General features: G+C 54.2%; 4 protein-coding genes across 4 annotated transcripts; 2 read left to right on the top strand and 2 right to left on the bottom strand.

The window, feature by feature from the left end:
• Window positions 1-352: 352 nt before the first annotated feature.
• Window positions 353-762, top strand: J4E79_011141 (uncharacterized protein; the record flags this gene model as incomplete). The annotated part of the gene is made up of 2 exons (XM_049359972.1): window positions 353-389; window positions 479-762. 2 exons carry the CDS (start codon window positions 353-355, stop codon window positions 760-762), a joined length of 321 nt encoding a protein of 106 aa, XP_049205613.1.
• Window positions 763-1908: 1146 nt separating this feature from the next.
• J4E79_011140 (uncharacterized protein) lies at window positions 1909-2927 on the bottom strand (the record flags this gene model as incomplete). The annotated part of the gene is made up of 2 exons (XM_049359971.1): window positions 1909-2280; window positions 2448-2927. The coding sequence occupies 2 exons, from the start codon at window positions 2925-2927 to the stop codon at window positions 1909-1911; spliced, it is 852 nt and encodes a 283-aa protein (XP_049205612.1).
• Window positions 2928-10009: 7082 nt separating this feature from the next.
• On the bottom strand, window positions 10010-11704 carry J4E79_011139 (uncharacterized protein; the record flags this gene model as incomplete). The annotated part of the gene is made up of 2 exons (XM_049359970.1): window positions 10010-11508; window positions 11560-11704. The coding sequence occupies 2 exons, from the start codon at window positions 11702-11704 to the stop codon at window positions 10010-10012; spliced, it is 1644 nt and encodes a 547-aa protein (XP_049205611.1).
• Window positions 11705-14150: 2446 nt separating this feature from the next.
• J4E79_011138 (uncharacterized protein) lies at window positions 14151-14850 on the top strand (the record flags this gene model as incomplete). The annotated part of the gene is made up of 2 exons (XM_049359969.1): window positions 14151-14571; window positions 14636-14850. 2 exons carry the CDS (start codon window positions 14151-14153, stop codon window positions 14848-14850), a joined length of 636 nt encoding a protein of 211 aa, XP_049205610.1.

The following is a 14850-nucleotide window of genomic DNA, read 5'->3' as shown; positions in this document are numbered from 1 at the left end:
AAGACAAACGGGTCGCGATCACGCTGTGTGTCGAGTTGGAGGTCTGTATCGACTCTGAAGCAGTTGCGGCATCAGCCGTACAAATGTTGTGAGATGTCCTGCGGTCTAGAGCGTTCACGCAAGCCTGCAGGTAGATGAAATACTGGAAGGGTCATGTATCCCAACTCACAACGCCATTACCTCTCCTCCCCCGACACACAAATGCCCAGGTGAATCACGATTGAGCTCCACCAAATTCCTCAGCGAAATAATCCCAGCGCAAATCTGATCACACCCGCTTCGAACCCCAGGAAATGAGACCTGTTGGAGCCAACACGGTCAGCCGCTGGGGTTTAGCGCTTGGTGCGTAATCATGGTGAAAGTGATTGCGGAAGCGACCACCAACCGAGGTCTTCCACACCCGGAAATGTGTTCCTTGTGCCCAAGCGCTGCTGTCCTAGTTTCACGGAAAGTCATTTCCCCTACTACCGATATACAGCTCAGAAGACATCGCGCGACGTCAGCATAGAATGCACCGAATCCGCGAGGCTGTTCACCATTACCCTGCAGATCAAGATACATCTCCTCAACCCCAAGTGCCATCCGAGAACTCCCCGAAAGATGAAATGTCGGTGGTACAAGAAGACGCGCCACCCCAAGCGCCGTCTCAAGAAGCTCGGCACTATCATTGAGGCAGACGAGGAGGGCAGCACTGACTGTGAAAGCATTCCCATCAAGACGAAAGGCCATGACCACGAGGGCGATGGTGTTGATACCTCGTAAGTATGTCCACTGTTGCCTCTACTCTATTGCCCAGCTGATCTTCGCAGGCTATCTCCCAGATATCATCCCAATTCCATCACTTGGAGTGCGGCGGTCTCGTTGCTTTTGGGGAGAAGACATCTTATGTGGAGGTAAGAACACATTTGATAATTTACCACTCTTATCTGGTGAGGAAAGGTCTGCTCGAAAGTGCAATAGCCGCCACGAAAGGTCCACATATACGACACTTGAGGCTTTGCCCGCGACGTTTATTCCAGAGGCCTTTGTCTTAATCTACTGTCTAGGTGTCTGCGTTCTGTCTGCAGCAAGGAAGCCCACGCAAGATATCGGCTTCGGCCCGTGGAACATCCGTCGCTTTCTTTCCAAAATGACACCTTATGCCTTCTTCTGATCTCTTTGCGTGGAATATCCAACGGATATAGTGTCCTATATTCGAGCATACAATTGAGGCTGCGCTGTTGGTGCGAAGTCGTTCGAGATGTTTACACCCATCATTCCTTGCAATACCCCCAGTTCAGATGAACAGGCTTTTGACTTGCTATGGAGAGTGAGGGCGTAGGCAAGATGGGTATGTTTACGCGATCTTTCTTCGAGTTCTCTAGATTCTGACAGTCTGAGAAAGCCTGCGTGACGATGGCGCGGACCTTTGGTTGTCTTCAGGCGGCATATGGATCCGTGTGGACCACGACAGATCTATGGGGTAGTGCAAGCCGTGGAAAGAACTCGGATTATTACTAAGAACTCTTGAAAGAACTTAATGCGAGACGTCGTTGATTGTGTCGTAATCAAGGTCGTCAAGTCGCTGGTACGACGTATTCCGGCGGTCTTTGGGTCCTCGGTACGTTGGTTCTTCGGCGTGATCCGCGTATAGCTTCCTAATCTAGGGAAAAGAGCCTTGGTGGGTGCTGCTGTAACGGTAGCTAACGTTGGAGATCGCTGTTTCAAAGCTTCAAGGTCCATGGCAAGCGTGGAGAAAGGACTGAGATCAAGTTTTATAGATCATGTAAGCAAGTAAACAACATATACGTGCCGCGGGCGTAGTCCCTCTTGGCTAAGACTGACCCTGGCAACCTTGATTTCCCGAGCTTTGATCACTCCGAGACCTCTAGACTTGACAAAGTCAATTCCTTCTACCTGAGCAGCTTCTTATTCGTGGGTTCGCACTGTTTCGTACTCCTCCAACCCAAGAGCATCATGCTCCCACGCCTTGAGCTTGCATATCTCTTCCTCCTCTTCATTGGTATCGAGTATGGTTTGAGGGTGGAGAACGAAGCGTGGTCTTCGCGATTGTCCAATTTCATCATCTCTGTCTCGAGTCTTTCTTGGTCCCATGATAACCTGGAGCGGAACACGCAAACGGCAAACGCAAGTTTGGTAGTCCACCTGGGAACCGACACGGTCTGGAATGGTGAACAGCAACGCCTTCTTGATGATAGCTCTCAGTATTGTTTTCGCCACGTCAAATCGATCGACACTGGGGCCTTCGGTGTTGAGGCAGGCAGCGTTGGAGATGTGCGTCTGTGGGAGGATGGAAGACACGCAAGAACATTAGCCTTGATCCACCTCAGAGCTGTGACTGCCAAGCGTTGTGATCTATCGTCTGCGCCGTCTAAATCGAGTCTATGAGGGGGATTAGCCGGGTCAATAACGCAGTGAGTCGGCAGCTGTACTTACCCGCAATTCACCATATCGCTATCACCCTTTTCGTACACAGCTTTTACTATGATACCCGTTGCAACGCGGTCCTTGCAGTCCGTTTCGTCGCCTGTGGATACGATGGTCTCGGCTTCATCACAGATATCAGCGCCGTAGCTGGAGGCTTCCTCTTCGTGCTTCCATTTCATCTCGTCGTAGTAAAAGGCTGGCTCATTCCAGGAGTCGGTATCGCTACAGATTGAAGCCTCGTCACTCAACTCAACTCGGGCAGAGGGGTCAGCCTTATCCTCGGATCCGATTCGACTGGGAGGATTGATCTCTTCGACCTCGACAATAGCCATGAGGCCGATTACCCACGTCGGTAGGTCTTTGGGATGATCGTATTGCACCGCATCCTTTTGAACGCGGTGTCTAAGGGTCAACGCAAATTCTTGCGCTGGGGTTGTGCGTTGCACCGTAGCGGGCTCATTCTCTGCATTTATCACGGTGGCCTCGCTTCCGGAACTCATCGCAGCGGTCTCGTCGTTTGTTGTTCGCAGGATCACGGGCTTGCAGGCGTTGGTGTACGCTAGAATGAGAATGAGCAAACAACTGGTTGCAAGAAGTGGGAGACTTGTTGTACGCCAAGACGCGCTTCCTCAGTCACCTCTGGTCCCACGTTCACGCTCACCACGGTGGAGCTGCAAACGCCGAGGGCGGACCCTGGCGACCTGTTTCTCATGGCCACCGCGGGGCAGAGAACGAGAGCAGGTCGCCCTCTGCTAGCATGTCGGATAATGGAAGTCTCGGTGGTATGTGAGAGATATCTAGATCGATTGGAAGTGTGGCGAAGGCCTACGGCCTGAGAGGTAGACGAAGACGACCTTTGGGAAGGCCTTGGATCGAATGGTCAGTTCTATGAGTCGACGCCATTATAGGTCTCGACGCGTGGTACATGGCTTGATTCAGCGATAAATGCTGTCCGGATCAGCGTCGCAAGTACAACTACTCGGTAGGAGCCTGGAGCGTACATTATCCGATACCCAGGGATGGAGGTCGTGAAGGGCTACTGAATGCATGACGTGTACTGCGCGGCGTTATCGCAAAGACTCCTTGCTGGTATGTCGTCTTTGTTCTATAGCTGGTCCTGGTCTTCAGTACTTGCGCATCGTTGACCGAGAGCTTCCCGATGCACGTCTAGGAATCCAGCTCGTCCCATGGACAGTCGTTTGTACCGGCCCTGCTCTTCCAGTCATCCACTTTGCGTTCCTCACCGACCTCACGCGTCTCACTACTGGTCTCATCAGTCTCATCTGTGTGGCATACCAATCACAGGCACTCGACGATCGACCTTCTTCATCTACTCCCTCTGCACACACACATGTTGCCAAGCGATTTGGTGTGCGCTCTTCCTAGAAGCGGAATCGTGCTCTATAGTGTGAAAGTGAGTTGACTAGACTGTGTGTTGAAGCACCGATCTTTGCGCGTGTTACGCTTAGCAGACGTCTCTGTGGAGTCGTTGCGGGGCGAAGACGATGGTCGCAGCAATCAAGGAAAAGGTAGTGTGGACAGACGACGCGTCAGGAAGGACGATGAGGCACAAATCGCTCCCATCTTCACCTTCATCGCTGCTGTCATGCGCCGGGTGGCAGATCATGAAGGCCCGCTATTGTATAATCAATTCCAGATGTGTACACGGCTAACAATGTCCAGATAGGGCAGCGCCAGTAAGCCGTGTTCAGGAGTTCCCAAGCTCTTTCGATAGAGTCGTGAGCAGACAAGGTTGAATACGCGTAGCGAGTGAACGTTGTCCGCACCGAGACAATCGCAAACCTCTCCTCAAAGGGGTTGTTCTCCAATGTGTAGGAGACCATTTCCCTCAGCGCAAGTTCGATGCCGAGTCCAACGAGCCGCTCACGCTTACCCCGATCCATGACCCTACCCTGCGCAAAGGTACCTTTTAAATCGGAGAGATTGGAAACGTCAGGTTCGAAGTTGAGTCAGCTGTTGACTAGTCCTTGCGCTTAGTCTTTGCAGATGTCCCAGTTGAGCCAGACGGGTGGTTCAGCCTCAAAACGTGACTGCGCTACCAGCAGTGACGACACCGCGAGTGTAACTAAGGAAGAGATCGCCGTATCCCGAGGAGCGTTGCGAGGGTAGACGGAGTTCATGGTGGCGGCCTCGAACGTGGTATGCGCGGGAGACTCCTTCATCGCAAGTGACATGGTAGGCGTCCGGGAAGTGCGCGTCGCGGTAAGTAATCGGGTCGCCAGAGCCCTAGTACGTATGTTGATACCCTTCAATGGGCCTGCGTTCAGTCTGTGAGTAAGTGTAAGTCAAAGTAGAAGGTACTGTCGCAATAGTCATACTCACGAGTGGCTTGCTGCGGTATTGATGATCTGATCCGCCTAATCTCTCTCTTCCACGTTGCAGTTCGCTGTTTCGCTACCGCGATCGTTGGTATTGCTGTCGGTTCTCGCGATATGACTGGGGTTGGTGTTCTTAGGGGGCTCGAAAACCTGCAAGACCTCTCCCTCGACGACAACGCCTAGCTCATGTACCGAAGCCTTGAATCCGTCAACGTTCGTCCTCCATGCTTCCATGTTGCTTTTGGTCTTTCCATGTGCCGTAGGTGAAGCGTGAGCGGAACGCAAAGCCCTCATCCTTCATTTCCAGCGTCGTAGTGCCGACCAACCAGCAAGTTGTCCACACTGCGTGCGATGAGGTCGAGTAGTACCCGCCGTAAAGACACGCGGTACCTCTCCAGCTCCACTTCCCTTGCCGCAGCCTAGCTGCTCATCAAGGAACGAGGGGCATTTCGCATACGTTTGTCCGAGTTGTACTGCGATTCCATCGTTTTGTTGTGTATGTTCCACGTTGTACAGGTGATGTCGCATGATCAAACGCGGCATTGTCATGCTGGCCGGCGCATGGAGGTTGGCGTCGGTGAAGAAGTTTGCTTGATCAGGGCGGAGTGACTGAATGTGGCGAGGACGCGGAGGTGGACGGGTAAGGCGCTCAGGTCTGGATGTTCGAGGTGAAGGGCGATGCTGGGAAGGGTGTCAGTTATACTTCGGACGAATGCAACAGAGGCGAAACTCAAGATTGATGCGCGGGAAATGCCTCCACCTGCGTTTCTGCCCGCTGAACGTCCAATCTTGACAGCGGAAGCCTTGCGACTTGGGTCGCCCGCACACGCGCGGTGCCGCAAGCTTGGAAGGTACGCGGCTGTTGTCAGCCCGTAAACGCATCCTGTCCTCATTTCCTTGAATGCGCGCCCTGCCGCGGAGGTCCAGCTATCGCTTCGCGGTTCCTGATAGCCAGATTATGCCGGAGAAAGTATGGTGAACAAGGACAGACGTTGTAAGCGGAAAAGACACCCATGTGTTGAAGGACACGCGCAGAATATCATCGACTTCGGACGCGTGGTCGGCGGGCAAGGCGCGGGTCAGGCCTTCAACAGGAAAAATAGAGAGCAAGCCAGCTCTTCTTCCCTGTCCCAGCCAAGTTGCTCATCAATAAACGAAGAGCAATTGGTCATTTGCATGACCCGTTGGCAAATAATCCCTGTGTATGTGTATGTCGTGTTCTGCGGACTGGTCTGTATGGATCGCCATATCGGTGGTCTGCGTGTGTGCATTCGTCACAGGGTCTTTTGTCGCGAAGGAGGAGATAGGCAGTATCTGCGCAAGTGTCAGCGATCTGTCGTGGCCAAAAATACGACATGCCGTATACCAACCATTGCTGCGCTTTTGTGCACTCTGTCGCCGATCTCATCGTTTGTGTCTTTGCCAGCTTCGAGCGTTGTGGGAAGCTTGACGGTGGCCAAGTCAGTGCCGGCGCTGCGGTCGCTCCCAGGAAGTCAGGCTCGATCGATGCTGGCGTGAGGTGACGCCGTTGATAGCGTAGCTGTCGATGACCAGGGTGAGGGCGTCGATCTCCTGGTGCCAGCTAGGCTGCTGTTCGCTCGCATCGGCGTCGTGGTTGATTGGCGAAGTCGTCACGGAAACGAGAAGTTCGTGGTGGAGGCCCATCGAATGTATGCGCTGCAGGGGAAGTCACCTCAAGTCGCGGTGGACAAAGTTGTTGCCGCGCCGGTAGGCTAGAGCACTGAAGAGGCCGCCCGTGGAAGGCACCACGTGTGACGTGGACCTGTGCTCGATCGCGAGGTTGCAGGAGATGTGAGAAAGTCGACAGCGGCTCCGAGATTAGGCGCGGGGAAGGTCGCTGTTGTTGTCGTACAACTCCGTTGTGGCAATGACGCGCTTCCTGAACGTGCTAGGAAACGATGGCCACATGTGCGGCGTGGCGAAGGGGAAATGATGTCCCGAGAACGAGTCGTGAACGGCGTGAGGATATATAGCTCGGTGCTGATGCCGTTGGTGCATAAAGTGTGGTACGTGTTGTAAGTGCCGACGCAAACACTACCTTGCCGAAGATGATGTGTTTCGATTTCGAGACACCATTTCACGTTCGTGTGAACATTGGAGTCAGCAACGAGAATTGAGGTGACGTTGCGGCCGTGGACGCGACGGGCGCATGAGTCGCGCAGAATCTGGAGACATGAGATGTAGGTAGGATGTCGTACGCCGTGACATCTCGACGGTTTGAAGGTTCTGGGGCGCCGCTTGATCGTTTTAGGGCGTAGCGTCGCAGCTCCACCCCCCGGGGCCCGGTCCGCTCGAGTAGAACCCCACACCTTCACCACAGCACATTCAACCATCAACACTCTTGCCATCTCGCGCGCATCCACCTCTGCAAGATGCTCTCACCTTAGGCATTTCGCTAAATTGTCATCCCCTTTGTTCACCAGTTTCGCGACGCAAACGTCGAGGCTGTGCAGCATGGACTGTTCGGGTCTTTCGCCATGGGATTCTCCAGATACGATTTGCCTTTCTATGATGGCTTTATGTACCTGTCCTGGGATGTCAATCATTTGCTAGACCTTTGAAGCTCGTCTTGCTCATCTTCACTTGCCAACGCGCTCGCACACGGTCATGTACGCGACATGTCGCGTGCTGTACCGTGCGATTGCCAATTACACAATCATACACATGATTGTCCCAGACAATCGCGTTATTATGCTAAATGATCGGTCTCCAGCGATTTATCACCGTGACTTTCTCGCTGGAATACTGCCCACCAACACCCGCTTTCCCCGGCAGATCGCAGACGTGAACCAAGATCTCCTGCAAGAGTCAAACGGTGGCCATGGCGGACTGCCCCAGCTCAGGCAACATTCAACCGACTACGCGCAGCCCGTGTCGCCATGCAGAAGACCTATCCGAGGCCGAACTGAGCGAGTACGGGACGGCCATGATGCGAGCGGCACGCGAGAGTTGCTGCCACTCGATTCATCTTTTAGTCGAGGGTGCGGATCGCGCCAACACCCCTACCAGCGACGATCACACGCATAGTGATTTTATCGACGGTGAGGCGAGGCCAACAGCATCTGCGCCCAGTGTTTGTCACTTTAGTTGTAGGAACGAATGTCGGATTGACAACCCTGAGCCTCAACATTGCGTCAGCCGTGAAGATCTCCCGACAACGACGCACATCAGACCCCATCCAATGACTGATGGTACGGAATCGTGGACGCCCAGCCCGACACTGGTATCACTGAAGTCTAGGGCCGAGTCGGTGGTGCGTAGGATCGAAGAGGATATTACTCGTCTTGAGAAGAATGTTGCCAACGTCACTCGCCGTCTCGAGCGATACGCGAAAAGTCCGTCGATCAGTGCTGGCTCTAGTATACATGGCTTGGGCGACGAAGAAGGGAGTCGAGATGTGCATAGTGCAGGGAGAACGAATGGCTCGTGAGGTTTGACCGCCCGGGTAGTGAAGGTTGATAGTTGCCCATACTTTTGGTAGTCCAAAATGACGGAGAAGAAAGACGCATCAAACACAGAACTACAGGTATCAAAGAAAAGGTGGGCGAGATGTTGTACGCAATTGATCAGCCGATTGGACCAGACGACTGCGAAGCTGGTCGCATCAGAAGCCAATGTACAGATGGTCAAGGAGATGTCTCTGCGGGGAAAAGCGAAGAAGGAATTGATCAATTTGCGTGGAGGGGTTTGCGCGTTTGTTGCAGTGAAGCCTGACCCGATAAAGAACATATATCTTGTATCATATGGAGAAGAACTCTACGATGCATGTATTTATTCCAGGGCCCGCAGCGATGTCTGGTGGGGTACAACAACCTTAACCTCGAGCGCTCCTACACTGACATGAGAGCTGCAGATGTGTGGAGTGGGCAGCGCTAGCGGGATCTAGTGCGGGCAGAGTGAGCTAGTCAGGACCGAGATTCTGGCAGCCGTGGCGCCTCGCCATTTTGCACTGGTTGGTCTCCCGATGCATTCTGATCCCTCTTTTGACATCTGACTCTTCCGTTCTTATCCGTTGCCTGGCCAATGTTGCTCGTCTCACATACCAGCCTGTCGTCCCAGTCACGACCGCCTCGCTGCAATTACCTTACACGCGACATTCCTCCTGTCGACGGCCCATTATGGCACCAATGACGTCACCTTCAACACCACCTCACTTTCGACGCTGGCCGTGACGGTGCTTAGCTTCGACAATTTCTCGGCCCACAACGCGCACCGTCAAGTAAACGTGCTAGCGATATACCGATTCGGACCCGGCATGCACGTACGTCCTATCACGAAGCGAAGAGCGATGACGCGATCCGCGACGACGCCCGCCAACAAGCCCAGCACAATCACAACCACAACCACGCGCCCGTCGTGTCGAGACGGGACTTTACTAGCGGTCCGCTGTTTCCGCGCGCCGACGACGATGGCGCCGTTAGTTTAGTCACCCATACGGCTGCAAACTCTGCATCGACGGAGAAGACGACGCACACTCTTTGGTACGGCCGCGGGAGCGAATCGATGAGCATGATGCGTCACCTGAGCAAAGAAGGATTTGCAAAATGGATTTTCTTCGGCAGTAATGGAATGCGACGTGCTGAGTTAGGTGTTACGGCAGGCTACTGGCAAATCGTCCAACCTGCGCACCACGGAGGGCACACGCCCGTACTGAAGGTTGTCTCGCGACGTGACGTTGTAGCTAACGAACAAAACTCAACAATGCATGAGTAGTTCTGACGTGGATTTGACTGAAGCTATTGCATTAGGACCCTCGCCTCGCGCCCGCCTGGATAGGCAGCACCACGGTGTACTGTTTGCTTGATCATAAACGCTCGATACTGTGTGCAGGAAGCGGGAAGCGGGAAGCGGCAAGCGGCAAGCGGGAAGCGGGTACTCGTAAGGTAAACACCTCGGTGCCTCTATGAGTGGGATATCTTGAAGCGGGAAACCGTAAAATACCACGCGAAGTCAAGGCTTAATAGCGAGGGCAATAGACTTTACATTGACGATGCGCTGAAAGTAAGAAACGTAAAGGCTTGAGGTGGTGACCCAAGCTAGGAAATGAATGACATCGCGCGTCAACTCACACACTGCATGATACTAATGGCTATGCCCTGAACAAGAAGACTGACTTTGATTCCAACATGATCACCATCCCCGTGAATATTGCAGAGACCACCCAAACACCGAAACCATGTCGTGCTGAACACACTCACCAAGTCTTCAAAAAGCCATAATCCTCAGTAACTGCTCATGTTGGCACTATCATCTCTTCTTGATCGAAAAGAACGGTCCCGAGGGCGGTGATAAAGACGCACGACAACAGACTTAACAAAACAATTGCCGACGGACTTGAGAAAGGTGATGATAGAGAAGACATCCTTCGGCCGACAGTTGGCTCCCTCGTGCGTCTGCTCTGCGCCTTCGAACATGTCTACAACGACGTCGTTGCTGGCCTCTTGGCGTGTCGGAAGCCGAGGCCAAGTAGGCTGAGGACCTACTACATCATGTGTCGCCTGAATGTCTTCGGGGAGATCTAAAGCGATGGTGTTGGATGAAGCATCGACCTTCTTGCAAGGATTGAAGTCCGGGAAAGTCGACGCCTCAACAGTGGCCCTCTCCACGTACCTCAGGCTGGGTGCAGAAGTGAAGGGGCTTACTGAAGCATCGCTGTAGACGTGGGCGACGAAATGACCTTGGTCGTGCTTCACTGGATCCTCATAGATCCGTGTGGAGGGTACTATCGGGAAGATCCAGTCCATATTTAATCCAGGTACAGCCGGGTCTGAGAAAGACTCCTCGTCAAAGGGTAAGCCAGCTAGGGGCTCATCATCTGCCTCATAACCAACGTCGTCGGAGCCGTCAGAGGGACTAGATGGAAGCGCAACGGTGGCCGCAGCTGTGCCAGTGAGAAAGTGTTCCCGACGGTACATTTGTTCAAGCTCACCTTCTTCGTGGCGTTTCTGGCTAAGCTTGCATGGGTTGATACTCAACTGGGCAAGCTCGAAGTCATCCTCCTGAGGGTGGGCCAATCCCTCGTGCGCGTATGACCTCTCGCCAAAAGAGTCCCAACGGTACATGTCGTCTCCATCAGCGCGGAAATGCGACCCAGCTGATTGGCTGAGCTTCTCCACCCAATGCTTGGGCAGCTCACCATATGGCGGTCCACAGGAAGCGCTAGCTGAACGCTTTGGTTCCGAGCTGGGGCGGTCGGTGATGTTGTCCCCCCATGGGCGATTAGCGACCGGTGGAATGAGCCTCGGACTGGTGTCTCGGTGGCTAGTATCAACGGGTTCCGACGATCCGAAGGGGCCCATTGGGCGGACGGTGTGGCCAGCCTCGATGATGCCCCCAAAGCCAGGCTCCCAGTATTCGGTTCCGTTGCGGAGGAGCAACTGAAGCCCACCAGAAACGGCCGTGAGGTTTTCGAGGGGCTGCGTCTCCTCGGTCCGGAAACCCCACCTCAAGCTCGATCCGCCATTATGCGACAGACGCCATGGAGCTACCTGCCCGCCAGGCCGCACCTTGTAAAAGCCCCTTAGCTCTTGGTCGATTCCGGTTACCGCCGCGTCCAGCTCATCGAGGTATCGATTGATCTTCTCTTGTTTGTCGCTTAGATCGTTGCGAAATGCGCGCGCGGAAGAGTGGATGCGCCGGGGACATGCGATGACAACGTGGTCTGGAAGTTCTATCGGCCTGCGATCGAGAATTTGTGTGGGTGGAGTCGTCGATGCCGAGCCTGAAGTGCTATTAGATGGGATGAAAGTGCCAAAGGTTGTGGAAGACGTACCATTGTCGGTGCGAAGGACGAGCCTCTCCACAGGGTCTTGCGCCAGTTGCTGACCACGTTCCAAAAAATCCTCGCGGGGCAAAGTGTGTTGAGTGGTGGAAGGGTATTCGTAAGACGAGCGCTTGAGTTCGTTGGCTCGGTACATGTTCGCTGAAGGGCATGAAAACAGTGGCTGATTGGATGATGAAAAAGATAGACGGGCCGTTTCGATAATGGTAAAGGAGGTATCTGCGTATGGGGTGATATTTAATCATGACCGAGGACCGAAGATAAGCTCGTCGTGAAGATGCCAGGGGCTCGCAAGACAGCACAAGCCCAGGCCGTTGCAGAGGCCATGATATTGTAACAATACAATTGACTCTCCAAACATAGTCTAGAAGACAATGAGTGCCGTCTCTTCGAAATCACCACTGCGCGAGCGCCCGATACCACGCGGACAGCTTCCGGCGCCGGCGTTTGCAACTGCGGATGTGCCGACGGAAAAGATATTGGACTTCAATACTGACTTTCCGCACCGCCAGGTAAGCAAAGGACAACGGTCTAGCATCCCAATGCTTGCGTGTGTTTTCCAAACGTCTAGGATTCGTCGACTCCATTGCGTTTCTCCGCCGCAATGTATACTGGGTATAGCCTCGTTCTATTTTCCAATTGACAGGTTGGTCTTTGTTACGGGTTTCTGGTATCATGAGCTGCTGCGCAGTGACGTTGTCTTTGACCAACAGCGCGTTCAGCCATGTCGTGCCGAAGATTCGCCTCGGGTTTGCCGTCTGCGGGTGACATGCAGCTACCATGCATAGCCACGTGAACATTGACGGTGATAGACGTGGACGCCGTGGGCGCTGGCGCTGATACATTGTGGGGATTGACTGTGATGGAAGCAGCGTTGCCGTCTCTTCCGGATCAGACTTGCGCCACCTCTACCTGCATCAGGATGTAGGTGTCACTACTATTCTAACGAGGGCGCTGGGCTTGAAGTTGTCGTTTGTTCAATATGCAAGGCGCCGGTTCCTGGGGTGGTGGCTGTGTGTCTGGTATTCCAGGGACGAAGATGGGAGTGCGGCAGTAGGGGCAAGGGCTGGGTGGCTGGAAGCAGAGATCACGGCGAGTGTAAATCGCGCAAACCTTGGGCAGGCACATGGATTCTCGGGAAGGCAGCCAGTCGGCGGCAGTTCTAGGGTCGACTGAACCCATGCAAGAGTCTGTGCGTCTTACGGGAAACGTTACACAGCGTTCTGAGCCGCGGGCGTGAAGTGATATGTCGCGTGCTCGCAGAAACAGCGGTGGGGCTGGTACGTGACGCGGTAAACAGCAGCAACGGTGGGGACTGGGACTCAGAGACCAGGCGACTGAAGATTGAGCGATGGGGTCCGAATGGCACATGTTCCAGGTGAGGTGCACCAGTACCCGCTCACCTGGGCAAGCGCGGAGATAGCTACTAAGGCTGTTGTCCGTGAGTGAACATGGCAAAGCGACAACGCCATTCGCGTAAGAAAAGCGACGAAGGGGTCGGGGTGGTATGGCGGGCTAGCGTTCTGGTAAAGCATTCTATTGGTCTGCCGGGACTGCAGCCAAAGTCCCGATGCGACACGCATGCAGTCTCACGACGTAGTCGCGAACTGCCCAGGTGTGTGTTGTGTCTAGATGGCTGGAAGTCTGGAAGCCAATGTCGGCAGCGGACTGGTACGCGTGAAGCGAACCTGCGGATTACGTTGAGTTCATTGGTGTGATGGCAGTCCAGAGAAGAGACCCATGATCATTCTGCCCGAGTACATTATTGGGGAGTGAAGGTAAAGGCGACGTGGGTTGAAGAGGCGACGTTTGACGCAGACGGAAAGAGCGTCTGAGCCGTGACCAAAGTGAGGAAGCGACGGGACTCTCCCGCATCTTGCACCCACCGACGCTCATCCCAAACATGAAATCGACCCACTGGGAAAGTTGTCTCCACCACGGGATGTGGCATGGACAGTAGTACAAGGTTCGCTAATAATCGGCGTAGGCACGCCATTCAACGCCACCAGGCCACCGCTACACGAGAAGCATCATGGCAACGAGCGGGTACCATGCAAGCTGTCTCGCGGAGCTTGATCCTTCGTCTTCTTCCAATCGAGCCATTCAGCGCTATCTCAGACATGTTCCTGGGACTGAGGGCGTGGCCAATAGCGAACCGAGACATGACGACAGCGACGGCAACCCATGGTGTAGCCTCTCCAAGCGTGATGTATAGCCAGTTCGGCTGAATGTGCAGAGTAATGTGGGGTGAGGCGTTGGTATCAGACCAGAGACATGCGGTGGGTGGCGCGGATGTTGGGGTGATAGTGCAAAATGTGGTCGCAGCACAGGACGTGCTCATCCACTCTGAGATATTGCGCCCCAGTAGGTTTCAAAACGATGGGCGATTGTAGTGGGTGTCCGATACATGCTACAAGAAGGGCGCCCGGACGAGACGCAAGAGATAGAGCCTCCCCTACCTCAAGGCGTTTGTTACAGTTGTGCTCGTCCCCGGTCTTTCAGTCCACTCCTCAACCATCTGTACTGTACTCTCTCGGGTCCCATCAGATTGCAAAATATTCAGAACGCCTCCCTTCGTTAGCATGCCTTCAACGAAGCGACCCGCTCCACGATCTGCGTCGCCGCAGACCCCTCCCCCCAAGCGCATGAGGACCTCCGACAGTGTCCAAAAAGCAACGCGTTCGAGCATATCTGCGGTTGAACCAGGCGTCATTGATGTCATGAACCGCGCGCTGGACTACACCAACGCCGCAACGAAGTACTGGAAGATTGCCGCCAAGGAAGCCAATGCCGAGATCGGTCACTGGAAGAAGGAGTGCGAGCGATGGAGCGACAGGGCTAGCAGAAGCGATGCTGCTGTGGTGGACGAGAAGCGTGAGAGGATCGCGGCGCAAAACGCACAGCAAGACGCGGAGCGTCGCTGCGCCCAGTTGTTGGCAAAGCTGGCCACACACAGGGACGCCCTCTTGCAGATTGGCGGCCTGTCCAAGAGAACAACCGATGGTAAGTCCTGACTCTACGAAGTGCGTACAAGACCCATGCTAATCTCGTACGTCGACCTGTCAAGGCCCGAACACCCTTTCCGTCGTGGAGGAGGAAGAGAGATGTGAATCAGAGCACTCTGGAGACGAGGGCATCCACGACAAATCAGAGGTATCTGGAGACGAGGGCAACCGTGACGAATCTAGAGACGAGAGCGGCCATGGAGTGTTTGCAGACGGGAGCGACCTTGATGATTTGGAATGGGCGGGCATTACAAGAGAAATGCGCTCACTGGGATAG

This window comes from Alternaria viburni (genome assembly GCF_023758015.1).
Source record: "Alternaria viburni strain BMP 2772 chromosome Unknown scaffold_37, whole genome shotgun sequence".
NCBI lineage: Eukaryota > Fungi > Ascomycota > Dothideomycetes > Pleosporales > Pleosporaceae > Alternaria > Alternaria viburni.
The sequence above is the reverse complement of the archived record's forward strand: the minus strand, read 5'-3'. Positions and strand labels throughout refer to the sequence as shown.